We start from the raw sequence: 14,785 nt of genomic DNA, 5'->3' as shown, positions 1-14,785 counted from the left end.
CATATGTGAGGATGCTGTTAATCGACTACAGCTCGGCCTTCAATACCAAATATTACAAAGCTCATGGCCCTGGGTCTGAAGTCCTCCCTTTGCAACTGGGTCCTTGGTCTCCTGACGGGACACCCCCAGGTGGTGAAGGTAGGCAACATTACCTCGTCGACACTGATTCTCAACACAGGGGCCCCACAAGGGTGCGTCCTCAGTCCCCTTCTATATTCCCTGTATACACACGACTGCGTGGCCTCACACAGTTCCAACTCCATCATCAAGTTTGCTGACAACAAGCCAGTAGTAGGCCTGATTACCAACAACGACAAGAGAGTTTACAGCTAGGAGGAAGGCACTTTGACGGCGTGGTGCCAGGTAAACAACCTCTCCCTCAACGTTAGCAAAACAAAGGAGCTGATTGTGGACTTCAGGAGGAACAAGGCTGGACATGCCCCCATTCTCATCAACAGGGCGGTGGAGACAGTCAATAACTTAAAATTCCTTGGTGTACACATCTTAGAGAAGCTGAAATGGTCTAACCACACGGACAGATGAGGAAGGCACGATAGTGACCTTTCAACCTCAGGATGCTGAAGAAATTTGGCCTGTCCAGAAGGGCCCTCACAGTGTTCTACAGGTACATCATCGAGAGCATACTGTCGAGCTGCATCACAGCCTATTACGGCAACTCCACCGCCACGGACCGCAAGGCGCTTCAGAGGGTGATCCGTGCAGTTGAATTCACTATTGGGTGCACACTGCCTGCCCTACAGGACACCTACCACACCAGGTGTCGCAGAAAGGCCAAGATGATCATCAGGAACCCTGTTCTCCCTGCTTCAATCACTCAGATGCAAACAGTTGTAAGGGATTTCTGCCCTATGTTCATACAAGAGACCACAGGAAACTTCTTTGATCAGAGGTTAGTTTGTTTAATAAGGATTGCAACCCAGAGTAAACATTTACAGTAATTTGCAAGTAACACACTCAGTTCTGGAGATGGTGTTTGCCCTTTTAATCCCCTACTATGGTTCACCCCGCCCAGGGTGATGTCCCTTAACTTTAATATCATATAAGCTCATAATTATCAGTTGCTAATACAAAACTGTCTCTGCTAACCATTTTTTGAGGGTATGCATTGTTCGTTTACATTTAGGCCTACACTGTTTACAAACATTGGTGTCAAACAAGCTTATATTTTGGCTTCTGATGGGGTAGGTCTACAGTTGAACTAGCTCATGAGGCATTTATAACGTAGCCTATTACTCATGAATCAATGGGTAGAGGCTATATCATTATTTTAACGCCTATATCCAAAATTGGATGTAGCAACTAAGAGTTATAGCTGTGTTTGTTGGTTAGAATAAGAGAGCTCCTTTTACGGCTTGCCTCAGAAAGAAAAGTGAGGAGCGCTATACACTATAAACCTACTTCAAACTGAGTAATTTCAGAAAGGCTGCCAAGACATGTGGCTTTCCACTTACATCAAATATTGGGAAGAGAATGTTGGCTGCGTTCCAAAACGGAAAACTATTCCCACCAGGGTCCAGGAAACACGGCGGGCCACAACAGACAAACCAGATTAAGGTGTTTTTCGACAGTGCAGTGAGACCCAGGCTAGTGAAAAACAACAAAACCATCAATTGTTTTGTCTGCGCGTAATGCCTTGTTTATAGAGGCTTCCCAACTAAAATAACCATTATAGTGTATTTCAACTTCAAGACGACGATGCTCTTGCACACCACATTTTGTGTAAAAATAGTTACACATTTAATTTTCTATCTAGGCCTACATGTACAAATAAAATATCTGTAAAAAATATATCAACATAACCAAGTCCATTGAACAAGTATTTATTTGACAGGAACGCAATAGCCTTTCCACAGGGAGCATACAATATGTGCGTAAAATACACTTTACACAGGAGGAATGTTGGCCTTTATCCAAAAACTATTGGATTAAATCCCGGCAATTGCATAACTTTATTCAAAGTATACGAGAACTTTGAATTTCTTGAGGGTGCTGCACAGGGGAGGGACGGACGGGTGTGGCTCATCCCAAATTCACTTGCGCGCCTAATCTTATGTTATGCTCCTCGCAATCGCCTCCTCTATCCAGAACACCCCAGGATGTTTAGATTGTGGTTTGGAAAATGACTTCATTAGTTAAATGGATATTGATACTCTTTGGCCTGATCTCAGTAATAGCGAATATTGTCATCGTATGTCTTTACTCGGGTAGGCTGCCCAAATGCTCCTCGAAGCCGCATCATGTTTTCAAGGGAAAACACAATGAACGCAGCGCGATGTTTGCTGACCTGTCCGCCGAGGAATATCTCCAAGTCCGCGACTATATGAGTAATCAGAAAGACTTGAATATTTCTGTCAATGCGTTTACAAAGCCTTCAGGGAATTTTCTCTTCTTAATTGATATTTTGCTGCCAATGAAAGCGGATGCACTTGGCTACCTAGATAACAATAAACCCAAACCGGTGAGAGAGGCGACTGCGGTGGTTTTCTATGGCACCCTTGGGTACATTAAGGAATATGTGGTGGGACCTCTCCCCAACCCGATTTACCACCGCGATGTCACGGTTAAGAGGTATAAAGAAGAGTTGCCCATCAATGCGCGTACGGTCACCATTGGTGAATATGCACTTATTTTCAAGTTTATTAATGAAGAGGTATTTACAAAACTTGGCAAAATTGTGAAAGAAAGTTTTGATGTCAGTAAAGAGAAAACCCTGAATGGTTTCGAAGGCATGCCTCGGGGTGTCAAATCGGGAGAGAGACAGACATGGATATCTTTCTTTCGTGATTTGAGTGGGATGTACATCCACCCTGTAGGTTTGGAAGTTTTAATCAACCACGAAAGCACCAACGCGTCTCTTTGGAGTGTGAAGAGATTACTTTATAACGGACAGTACTTTGACAGTGTGGAGGATCTTTTAAAACAATATGATGCCGGGACAGTGACTAAAATTGTGTATAAACCTATCCAGAACTATGCATCACTCAAACCTAGAAGTAAACCCACCGGTTTAAGCCCTCAGCAGTTTTACGCGCAGGGTAAACGCTTCAGTGTCAAGAATAATCATGTCATGTATCTCGAATGGAGTTTTGCGTTTGGTCTGAGTTCCCTCACCGGTATGAGAGTTTTTGACATTCGTTTCAAGGGGGAGAGGATAGTTTATGAGCTTAGTGTTCAAGAGGCAATGTCAGTTTATGGTTCCATCACACCTGGCATGATTCTGACTAAGTTTTTGGACTCTAGTATCGGAATAGGTCGCTTTGCGCACGAGCTCGTTCGAGGCGTGGATTGTCCGTACGCGGCAACCTACATCGACACTTTCCGATACATTGACGTCAGTGCACCTCATAGATTCAGGAATTCAATTTGCATTTTTGAGCACAATACAGGCCGTCCTCTCAGAAGACACTTCTCGGACTTTTTCAGCAATAGTTATGGAGGCATGGTAAACAGTGCCTTAGTTTTTAGGACCATTACGGCCATAGGTAACTATGACTACTTGTGGGACTTCATTTTTTACCAGAGCGGCTCTGTTGAGGCCAAAGTGCATGCCACTGGATACATATCGTCATCTTTCAATGTTGACGGCAATCTCAAATACGGACACCAGGTGGCAGAAAATACTATTGGGAACATCCACACTCATTTCATCAACTTCAAAGTTGACCTGGACGTGTTGGGTAAGTGTGAACAATACATATGACCTAGTATGAACCGATGAAAGGTCAAGCACAGTTATAAATGTCTTGTGGCCACTGAAGACCTGGTTTTAACCCCAGTTGGTTACATTGGTGCTGGACGTGTCTGTGAGTTATCTTTAATTTCAATGATAAGATTATAACATGATCCAATCATTAGAATTTTGAATTGGGATTTTGTACCACAGGGGTTGAGAATGTATTCCAGACCAAGGACATGAAGTTTATGAATGTTTCTTTACCCTGGATGCCGGAGCGCTATGCCATGGTTCCTCAGTTGGTGGAGGCCCAGCTAAAGACTGAGAAGGAGGCTGCTCTCCGCTACGACACCAAGACGCCACGCTACCTTCACATCGCCAGCAACCGCACCAACCGCTGGGGCCACCAACGCTCCTACCGCCTCCAGGTGGTCAGCTTCACCGGTGACAGCCTTCCAGAGACGGAGCCAGAGGAGAAGTCCATGTCTTGGGCTAGGTGAGTCTCCCTCCCCTCTCCTCCTAAGGAAGGTCCTACTTCCTAAAACACAGGTTACAGGTAGACCAAAGGCAAAGCAGTTTGACCAACTTTTGTTATTTTATTTGACAGGTATAAAGTGGCCATCACTAAGCACAAAGACTCCGAGCAGACCAGCAGTAGCCTGTACAGTCAGAACAACATGTGGACACCAGCAGTGGACTTCAGCAAGTACATTGAGGATGACGAGAACATTGAGAACCAGGTGTGTTTTTGATCTTACATATATTTTGCCACTCTTGAGATTTGCACATTTTCAGGTCATTGATAAATGAAGGTTTGGTAGTCACCAAATTAGTGCTTTTTTGTCTAGGACCTGGTTGCCTGGGTAACCACCGGCTTCCTCCACATTCCTCATGCTGAGGACATCCCCAACACAGTTACCGTTGGAAATGGAGGTGGAGTGATCCTGAGACCACATAACTACTTTGATGAGGACCCGTCTATTCACTCTCCAGACGGGGTGTACATCAGTCCAGGGTCAGAGGGAAACTGTGAAAATAACAAGATGGCCTGCTTGACTGAAGACTCATGCACCCCAATCATTGAACCCTTCACCTACAATGGGTTTGAAGGGACCATGAAGTTTGAAGAGTGAAGAAAAAAAAGACCCCAGTCCCAATCCTGAGTGTGCTCTGCGCTAAACACTAAAATACTTATGAAAATGTGAATCTTGCCCAAGACAACATTTGAAATAATTAAGAAACAATATTGGATTTCTAATTCGGCATGGACTCTACAAGTTGTCAAAAGAGTTTCACAGGGATGCTGGCCCAAATTGACTCCAATGCTTCCAGTTGTGTCAAGTTGGCTGGATGTCTTTTGGGTGGTGGACCATTCTTGATACACACAGGAAACTGTTGAGAGTGGAAAAACCCAGCAGCGTTGCCATTCTTGACACACTCAAACCTGTGTGCCTGGCACCTACTATCATACCCTGTTCAAAGGCACTTAACTCTTTTGTCTTGCCCATTCACCCTCTAAATGGTACACTCACTGTATATATTCAACTCAATACAGTATAGGTTTATATCTGCTCATTTGCATACTTTATCACTGCACTGAGGCTTTTTAATTCACTTTCGTCTGACCACTCTCTGTATGAGGAGGAAGCTGTAACTCTCCGTTGATTGTTTATGTTTTTACCTTACACATAAGAAATAATCTGTCTAGTTGTCTCTCCAAATAAAAATATTTGTTTAAAATGGGCTGGACCTCAGCTGTTTCCTGTTTTTTACAGTCTTTCTACTCCCCATGGTGTCTGCAGAGACCAGATCAAAGTGGGTGAATGAACTCCCCACCCCTCCTCACTTCATGGGAACGGAAGTTCTTGTTGTAATACCTTAAAAAAAAAAAAAACTTTATTTAACTAGGCAGGTCAGTTAAAAACAAATTCTTATTTACAATGATGGCCTACACCGGCCAAACCCGGACGACGCTGGGCCAACTGCGCCGCCCTATGGGACATTCACGGCCGGTTGTGATACAGCCTGAATAAGAACTAACTTTTTTTCACAGCACAATAGGGTCTGTTGCACAAGATTTTGGCATTTAAGACCAGTGCGAGTTTGTAATTTTCCCTCTTGGACAACTCACAGATTTTGTAACATATCTTGGCGCAGCCTCCAATCCTTACAAAAGGTGACCTGAAAATGACCTCTCCCTTAAATATTTGAAGGAATGTCCATGCAGCTAACAGGCCTCTTACGCACAACTTTGTCCACATTTTGGAAAAAATTGATTTCTGCTCTGTTGCTAAGTGCCTCTTAAAGCTGTGTAGGCTACTCATCATACATATATATACACATACACATATGTCTGCTCCCACTTGTTGCAAAACGTCTATTTTAATTTGACCTTCCACTTTCAATAAATTCCACTCAGACTGTGTAGACATTCAGTTACAGACCAGATGGTAAAGTGTTAGAATGTGAGGGGAATGGATACATTGAATAAACACAGGAGTTAGTGGTGTCAGAGAAAACGTTCCTATGGAGATTACAACATCTAGGTTCACATGATTTCAGTCAGACACTAAGGAAACTTTGGTTTGTCCTCCATTCTAATTAATGCCTGCAGGCTAGCTTGGTTAAAACAAGAAAGATTAGCACAACAAAAAACACTCAGGAGAAAGCAAAGAACTTAATTTGTCAAATTCCTAACTTGACTCCTGACACAGCAACCCCCCCCCCCCCCCCCCCCCCCCAAATGTCAGGGACATTTGCCACTGGATTCAAACTCTTAGCTGCTTAGTGCTCGTCACCCCAATGTCCTCGCCCTGTGATCTTCCTTCTCCACTAACCATATAACGGTCATGAGTCATGACCAGTAGACTGCTCCAGTTACTGGTAAGAACCCCCACCCGCTGACCTCAGAGGTAGACCAAAGACTGGTTGTCAGTCTCTTCAGAGGCACCTTCATTCTGAGAGTCACTTGGAGTTTAAAAGTCTACGCCAAGATTACTAGACTTAGACTAAGCAGTAAGAAGACTTGAATAGAGGAATATACACAGGATAGCATATAGCCTACATAGAAAGATAACATATTTCTATAAAACATTAGATCAAATGCTGGCCAGATAAAACCACACATCTTTAGCAATTTACCTGAGTTCACTTGAGTTTGATTTTCATTTCATAATAAAAGACCCATGCACAACTATTAGGTAACTTCAACCATGGGAAATGTTTTTCTTTATGGCAACAAGAAAATCTAGCATAAATACTTAATGTCAGGGTCTCTTGGTTCAGTGCATACTGTGAGGAGTTTGAACTGACTTGGGAAAGTATGTTGGAAGTTTCTAGAAAGAACCTTACTGTCATAACAAGACTGTTTATCATTTGGATTCTCTTGGCAGACTGCCTGGCGAGACATCGATAGCAACATGGGTGTCACACGCTATGGCTTCATCTGCCTATTTTCAAGGGCAATAGACGGAATGTTGCCTATAAGTTGAGGTTCATGATAGTATAGTGCAACACTTCCTTTGAGACTGTAGTCCTTAATTAGTCTAGTTTCTCTTTCAACAACAACTTCTATAACAGATGTATAAATGCTGAACAGATCAGATTACTTTATATACAAGACCTCAACTTTATGGCTAAATTGTATTGTGTAAACACAGTGATGCTATTTTAATACGCTAATCTAGCTGATGCAACACATCAGATGATTGTTTATTCAATATTTCAATGTGCTTGTACCCATCCCTATTAAAATAAACCATCAATTTAATGAAATCTAGGCCTATGCATGGTGAGACCCCAGTATTTGACTACCCTTTGGAACTTCCTCAAAGGTAAGCCTCTCCAACTGATGAAAGAGGATGCTGACAGAGTCCAGAAACTCAGGGAGGAATCCTACCATGTGATCTGTAAGGATAACTTCCACAAAAATCTCCCATTGACATGAATGAATTATTTCCGCAAAAGTCTGAGCCTTGTGATTCCCTGGTGCTAAAAGTCTCCAGTAGACCATTATCCACCTTTTATAACATGGTGAACAACAGCAACACCAGACAATGTAATGAACACATGGTGTCCTGCACAGGTTTACTCTCTAATGCATCATGCATCCTCACACTTGTGATGAATGTGTTGGGGATGTCTGTAATCATTAACTAATAGACCTGGTTAGGTCATAACTCACAGTCCCAAACAGCCACAGCTCAGAAGCCTGATCTCCATACAAAGCAGACAACCATCGGCTGAACATTCAATATTTGGACAACTGTGTGTTTTTCTCTAGATTATCAGGACATTCCACTGGGACAGATGCCACCTTGGTGTGCAGGGCAGTGATGTTGGTGATGTGGTCTATGGCAAGGGTATTATTGGTGATGGAGTGCCCGGGTTAACCTCTGTTTTAACTCTGTTTATTAAACCTGGTTAAAGCACTCTGGTAATCAATATGGCGCAATTAAGACAATTGCCTTGTTATTCACACAAGTATTTGTGTAGACATATGCTCTTGACTGAGTAAACATCTTCACAGTGACATGTTGTATAGCAGAGATCAACCACAGTTAATGGCCTCCTTGAGTTTCAATCTCACACCAGTAGCAGTCCCTTAGCTGGCTTAGCTGGCTAGAAAATATCAATAGCTTTGTAATGGATTTACAAAGGTTACATGAATAAATCTTGCAAAAAAATATATCCTATTCTACCATCAGGGAAGAGTTCAACAAAACACAGTTAGATCATGCATCTCTCACCTGGTTTCCCCCCTCCCCACCCCACACACGTTCACTTGTCTCCCCCTCCCTGAACGTGTTTCTCAAGGGAAAGCCATCTGCTCCATTAGTGCAGTTGGAGGGGTGGGGGGACGGACATGAAATGGGAATTGTAGGATGTGTGTGTACGTGTGGTGGGCTGCACAGTGGGACCATGCTAGTGTTATTTTTAGCTTCCTGGGGAAGATTATGGTTTGTGGAGCAAACAATAGCAGCAGCAGGCAAGGAACAGGCCTAATGTCTGTCAGCCGGCCTTGGCCAGATAACATATCACCTTGGAAACTTGTGCTGGTTGGAGGGTGGTGGCTGGGAACTCTCAGCTAGAAGTAAACACAGACCCTCTCCTCCTCCCCTCCTCTTCCCTCCTTCACTCCCCTCCATGCCTCACTAAACAAGGCTACACTCTTTTCCATCACTAGCTCGACGTGCCTGTACAGTGTGGGTTTTTCCATGTTATCCTCTTTTTTTCCCTCCATTGGCTTTTAGCAACTCATGCTAAGTAGTATGTCCTGAAAAATACATTTTTCTTAACATGGTTAACCATACACACACTATCTACACACACTAGCTATCTAGAACCTAAAAGGGATCTTCGGCTGTCCCCATAGGATAACACTTTGAAGAACAATTCTTGGTTCCAGGTAGAAAACTTTTGGGTTCCAAGTAGGACCCTTTCCACAGAGGGTTCTACATGGAACCAAAAAGGGTTCTCCTATTGGGACAGCCAAAGAACCCTTTTGGAACCCTTAGAGAGTACATGTAGTTTAAAGCAGTCATTGAATGAAATAAGAATGATGGACCAATTAGACATTGAGGGATACTGAACTCTTGAAAGGAGAAATCTGTCAGCGATTCATATTGAACCCATACGCTTGTTATTGTTCAACTCCACTAGCCCCATAAGAGGGCAATCAGGCGGCGGGGGAAAAACAACACTTCACATTTACTTCATCTGGTATCTACTCACTCTGAGCTCTCAACAGGGCAGGGAGCGATAACTGGATGCATGACATGTGACGGTGGTGATGAGTATGTGTGCATGCATATGTCTCTCAGTGGAGGCTGGTGGGAGGAGCAATAGCAGGACGGGCTCATTGTAATGGCTGGAATGGAATTAATGGAACGGCGTCAAGCATGTGGTTTCCATATGTTTGATGCGTTTGATACCGTTCCATTGATTCCGTTCCAGCCATTACAATGAGCCCATCCTCCTATAGCTCCTCCCACCAGCCGCCACTGTTGTGTGTGTACGTGCGTGCATGTGTGTGTGTGTGTGTGTGGGGGGGTCTTCCAGCAATACCACACCACAGGTATTCCCCATGGTGATGCAATGACCAGCTGGCTAGAGTGCAGTCGGTCATGATGTAATGTTTGTCCAGTTCTTTTCCCTCCCCACTCTCTCCAGTTCAAAGACCAGGCGTGGTGGAGTGACCAGGTGTTCACACAGGGTATAAAAGGGATAGCAGTGGTGACAGGCGTGCACTGGACAGACAAGCAGCATACACTACAAGGGCTGCACAGAGACCTCACACCACTACCTCTTGACTTTATCAGACAATACACACAGAACTATGGTACTGCCAGCGGGCATCTCAGCAGACACCTCCACGCCTATGGAGTTAGCACCACACGATACCTCCAGACTCACTACAGGGACACTCAGAGCTGGTTCCTATTTGTTTCCATGGTAGCTGACCTGCGGAACACCCTCTTTGTTTTCTTCCTTGTGTGTTTCCACCTGCGGGAATCAGTGGGGATCAAGCTGGTCTGGGTGGCTGTGGTGGGAGACTGGCTCAACCTTATCTTCAAATGGTAGGTGACTACCAATACTAATCACAGTGCTCAGATGCTAAGATAAAGAATAACAATATAATATGTATATTTCCAGGATGAAAATACTGCAGGTTCCAAATGTTTTAACTATGCTATGAGAACGATCTAACAGATGATCCCTCCAGTGCGTATGTTGCCAGACAGAGGAGGATTCAATATGTGATACATGATATATTACTCTCTCATGTCTACACAGGATCCTGTTTGGCGAGCGTCCCTATTGGTGGGTTCAAGAGACTCCTTACTGTGGGGAGTCAAATGAATTAAATTCCATTATTTTTTATGTTTTTTATTTAACCTTCATTTAACTAGGCAAGTCAGTTAAGAACAAATTCTTATATACAATGATGGCCTACCAAAAGGCAAAAGACCACCTGTGGGGACGGGGATTAGGAATAAACATAAATTAAATACAAATATAGGACAAAACACACATCATGACAAGAGAGAAAACACAACACTACATACAGAGAGACCTAAGACAACAACATAGCATGAAAGCAACACATGGTAGCAACACAACATGGTAGCAGCACAAAACAGGGTACAAACATTATTGGGCACAGGCAACAGCACAAAGGGCAAGAAGGTAGAGACAACAATATATCACACAAAGCAGCCACAACTGTCAGTAAGAGTGTCCATGATTGAGTCTTTGAATTAAGAGATTGAGATAAAACTGTCCAGTTTTAGTGTTTGTTGCAGCTCGTTCCAGTCGCTAGCTGCAGCGAACTGAAAAGACAAGCGACCCAAGGATGTGTGTGTTTTAGGGATACTTTAACAGAATGTGACTGGCAGACTGGGTGTTGTATGTGGAGGATGAGGGCTGCAGTAGATATCTCAGATAGGGAGGAGTGAGGCCTAAGAGGGTTTAATAAATAAGCATAAACCAGTGGGTTTTGTGACGGATATACAGAGATGACCAGCTTACAGAAGAGTATAGAGTGCAGTTCGATTCAGTTCGATTCCATTCAGTTGGCAATTTTTTTTCAAGCAAAACTGTACTTGACAGCTGTTCTCCTCTCACAGGAAGTCCGTCGGGTCATGCCATGAGTGCTGCAGGGGTTTACTACGCTATGATCTCATCACTCCTCGCCATCCTCCTCAAGGAACATGGGGGTCACATCAAGAACTGGTAAGAGGACCAATTCTATGTTGTTTATCAGAGTTTATCTGCTAGACACAATTATCTAGATTGAATGATCCAACTCTGCAAAGTAGTTGACTGTGTGTCCTTCCCTGCGTGTGTGTGTGTGTGTGTGTCAGGTGTGTCCGCGGGACCCTGTGGGCTGTCTTCTGGTGTGTGCAGGTGTGTGTCTGTCTCTCCAGGGTTTTCATCGCTGCCCACTTCCCTCACCAGGTTGTCGCTGGGGTCGTCACAGGTCAGTGGAGAGCCCCAACTCTTATACTGAATTCTAAATCAAACCCTACACCCTACCCTGTCTGCCCTTCTTTCAGTTCTGGATAAGCAATATGGTAATAGCCCTGCTTTGAACACTGATTGGCTTGGTGTAACTTCTGCCATAAATGTAGTTTATGCCATAGATGTTGTTTATGCATACACACATGATAACATACGCACTATACACACTCACACAGACATAGATTTTGTGTTGTAGATATGTGCTAGTAGAGTAGTGACCTGGGAGCACACTGAGGGCACACACTCAATGCATTGTGAAATCTGTTGTGAAATGTATTGTGATGTTTTTAAAATTGTACAACTGCCTTCATTTTACTGGACTCCAGGAAGAGTATGTACAAATTTACAAACCTTTCAGAAACATTAAGAACACCTGCTCTTTACATGACTTAGACTGACCAGATGAATCCATGTGAAAGCTATGATCCCTTACTGATGTCACTTGTTAAATGCACTTCAATCAGTGTAGATGAAGAGGAGGAGACAAGTTAAAGAAGGATTTTTAAGCCTTGATACAATTGAGACATGGATTGTGTGTGTGCCATTCAGAGGGTAAATGGGCAAGACAAAATATTTAGGTGTCTTTGAACAAGGTATGGTAGTAGGTGCCTGGCGCCTTTGTTAGGTGTTTTCCCATTTGAGAACATGCAAGTGAAAGCTGGGAAAGAACTTCTCTTTGACAAGCCTGTCCGTTTTCCTAGGCATCCTAGTGGCGGAGACCTTTGACCGGGTCCACTGGATCTACAGGGCTAGCCTGAGGCGCTACGTCTACACCACCCTCTCCCTGCTCTCCTTCGCTGTGGGCCTTTACCTGGTCCTCAGGGGCCTGGGGGTGGACCTGCTCTGGACCCTGGACAAAGCCCAGCGCTGGTGCCAGCGGCCCCAATGGGTCCACATAGACACTACACCCTTCGCCAGCCTCCTGCGCAACACCGGCACTCTGTTAGGCCTGGGCTTGGGCTTGCACTCGCCCCTCTACGCCGAGGCCCGGAGAGTAGGCGGTGCCACATATAGGCTGGCATGCGTGGGCGCCACACTGCTGCTGCTCCACCAACTGGACTCATTCAGGCCTCCAGCCCACACCAGGGCTCTGTTCTACCTGCTGTCCTTCTGTAAGAGTGCCACTGTGCCCCTGGCCACTGTGGGCATAGTGCCCTACTGCGTGGCCGAGGCAGCGGGACGGAACGGAAAGAAACACCAGTTTTGAACTAATTCAAACTTATTGTAATTCTGTGAGAAATGCCATGAAGGGACAGACAGAGGCGGACTGTCATAGGAGAGGCAGGAATGTTCACCCCAGTTGAAAGGACTTGAAGGTCGGTCAGTAGACCCTTGTTGCTCCATGAGGTGGATGTTTAATATGACTTTTCCCCCCCTCTTTTGTCACATGCACAGATGTAGTTGCAGTGTACAGTGAAATTCTTAAGCTCCGAGCTCCAGCAGTGCAGGTATGAATGAAACAATACAAAAATACAAATGATTATTATTCAGTATACATGTCTACAACGTGACAATGATCAATATAAATGTTCATTGGGTGTGGGCAGGGTAATTGTCCGTTGGGGGGGGGGTGGATAAAATGTCCATAGAGGGATCAGCTGTCGTTTTTCAATGGAGAAGTGCTGGTAACCTCACACAGTGCAGTGGTCATGGACAGGGCTTGCCCTGAGAAATTAGACAGCAATATAAAGCCGTTATTAGCTCACTACTTGGTTCTCTTTTTAGATGATATGAGACAATTATTTTAAAATTAAATATATATATATTTTTATTGTGTACAATCCAGATGAATCATGTTCTATGAAACAACCCCTTTTCCTGTAAATGCCCTGTGATTTATAATACCCAATGGCACATTTTATCAAATAGCATAATTAATCATCACTTACTGTAGATAGACCACAGTTCATGTATTTGTTATCGCTCTCAGCCAGAAAAGCCTGTGGGGGATTCAGACTTTAGATTGTAAAATCAAGAAGCACTCCCAATCGGTTTCTTGTCTTCATGAAATATTGTTATAGAGAGAGGTGGGTGAGCATATAATTACATATATACTGAACAAAAACGCAACATGTAAAGTGTTGGTCCCATGTTTCATGAGCTGAAACCAAACATCCCAGAAATGTTCCATACGGACAAAAATCAGATTTCGCTAAAATTTTACATACAAATTGGTTTACATCCCTGTTATTGAGCATTTCTCCTTTGCCAAGATAATCCATCCACCTGACAAGTGTGGCATATCAAGAAGCTGATTAAACAGCATGATCATTACACAGGTGTCACACAACACAATGCCACAGTTGTCTCAAGTTTTGAGGGAGCGTGCAATTGAATGACTGCAGGAATGTCCACCAGAGCTGTTGCCAGAGAATTGAATGTTAATTTCTCTATCATAAGCTGCCTCCAACCTTGTTTTAGAGAATTTGGCAGTGTGTCGAACCGGCCTCACAACAGCAGACCTCGTGTACTGCTGTCTGCGCGTAACCGACTTCAGTGGGCAAATGCTCACCTTTGATGGCCACTAGTAAGCTGGAGAGGTGTGCTCTTCACGCATTAATCCCAGTTTCAACTGTACCGGGCAGATGGCATCGTGTGGGCGAGTGGTTTGCTGATGTCAATTTTGTGAACAGAGTGCCCCATGGTGGTGGTGGAGTTATGGTTTGGGCAGTTGTAAGCTACGGACAATGAAAACAATTGCATTTTATCAATGGCAATTTGAATGCACATCCCGTGACGGGATCCTGAGGCACATTGTCGTGCCATTCATCCGCCGCCATCACCTCATGTTTCAGCATGATAATGCACTGCCCCATGTCGCAAGGATCTGTACACAATTCCTAGAAGCTGATAATTTCCCAGTTCTTCCATGGCCCGCATACTCACCAGGCATGACACCCATTGAGCATGTTTGGGATGCTCTGGATCGACGTGTAAGACAGTCTGTTCCAGTTCCCGCCAACATCCAGGAACTTCGCACAGCCATTGAAGAAGAGGCCACAATCACTAGCCTGATCAACTCTATGCGAAGGAAATGTGTCTCACTGCATGAGGCAAATGGTGGTTACA

At 44.2% G+C, this 14,785-nt stretch overlaps 2 protein-coding genes across 2 annotated transcripts; both read left to right on the top strand.

Moving 5' to 3' along the window:
* Nucleotides 1-2,104: 2,104 nt before the first annotated feature.
* LOC109898551 (primary amine oxidase, liver isozyme) lies at nt 2,105-5,437 on the top strand. Its single transcript, XM_020493561.2, has 4 exons — nt 2,105-3,698; nt 3,905-4,190; nt 4,302-4,434; nt 4,543-5,437. Exons 1-4 carry the CDS (start codon nt 2,141-2,143, stop codon nt 4,825-4,827), a joined length of 2,262 nt encoding a protein of 753 aa, XP_020349150.2. The 5' UTR covers nt 2,105-2,140; the 3' UTR covers nt 4,828-5,437.
* A 4,505-nt stretch (nt 5,438-9,942) lies between these two features.
* On the top strand, nt 9,943-12,995 carry LOC109897336 (glucose-6-phosphatase-like). The gene is made up of 4 exons (XM_031827516.1): nt 9,943-10,272; nt 11,323-11,428; nt 11,560-11,675; nt 12,418-12,995. The coding sequence occupies exons 2-4, from the start codon at nt 11,343-11,345 to the stop codon at nt 12,921-12,923; spliced, it is 708 nt and encodes a 235-aa protein (XP_031683376.1). The 5' UTR covers nt 9,943-10,272; nt 11,323-11,342; the 3' UTR covers nt 12,924-12,995.
* The last annotated feature ends 1,790 nt before the right edge of the window (nt 12,996-14,785 follow it).

Source organism: Oncorhynchus kisutch, linkage group LG6 (assembly GCF_002021735.2).
Source record: "Oncorhynchus kisutch isolate 150728-3 linkage group LG6, Okis_V2, whole genome shotgun sequence".
In the NCBI taxonomy this organism is placed as follows: domain Eukaryota; kingdom Metazoa; phylum Chordata; class Actinopteri; order Salmoniformes; family Salmonidae; genus Oncorhynchus; species Oncorhynchus kisutch.
This window is presented reverse-complemented; position numbering and strand designations above follow the sequence as displayed.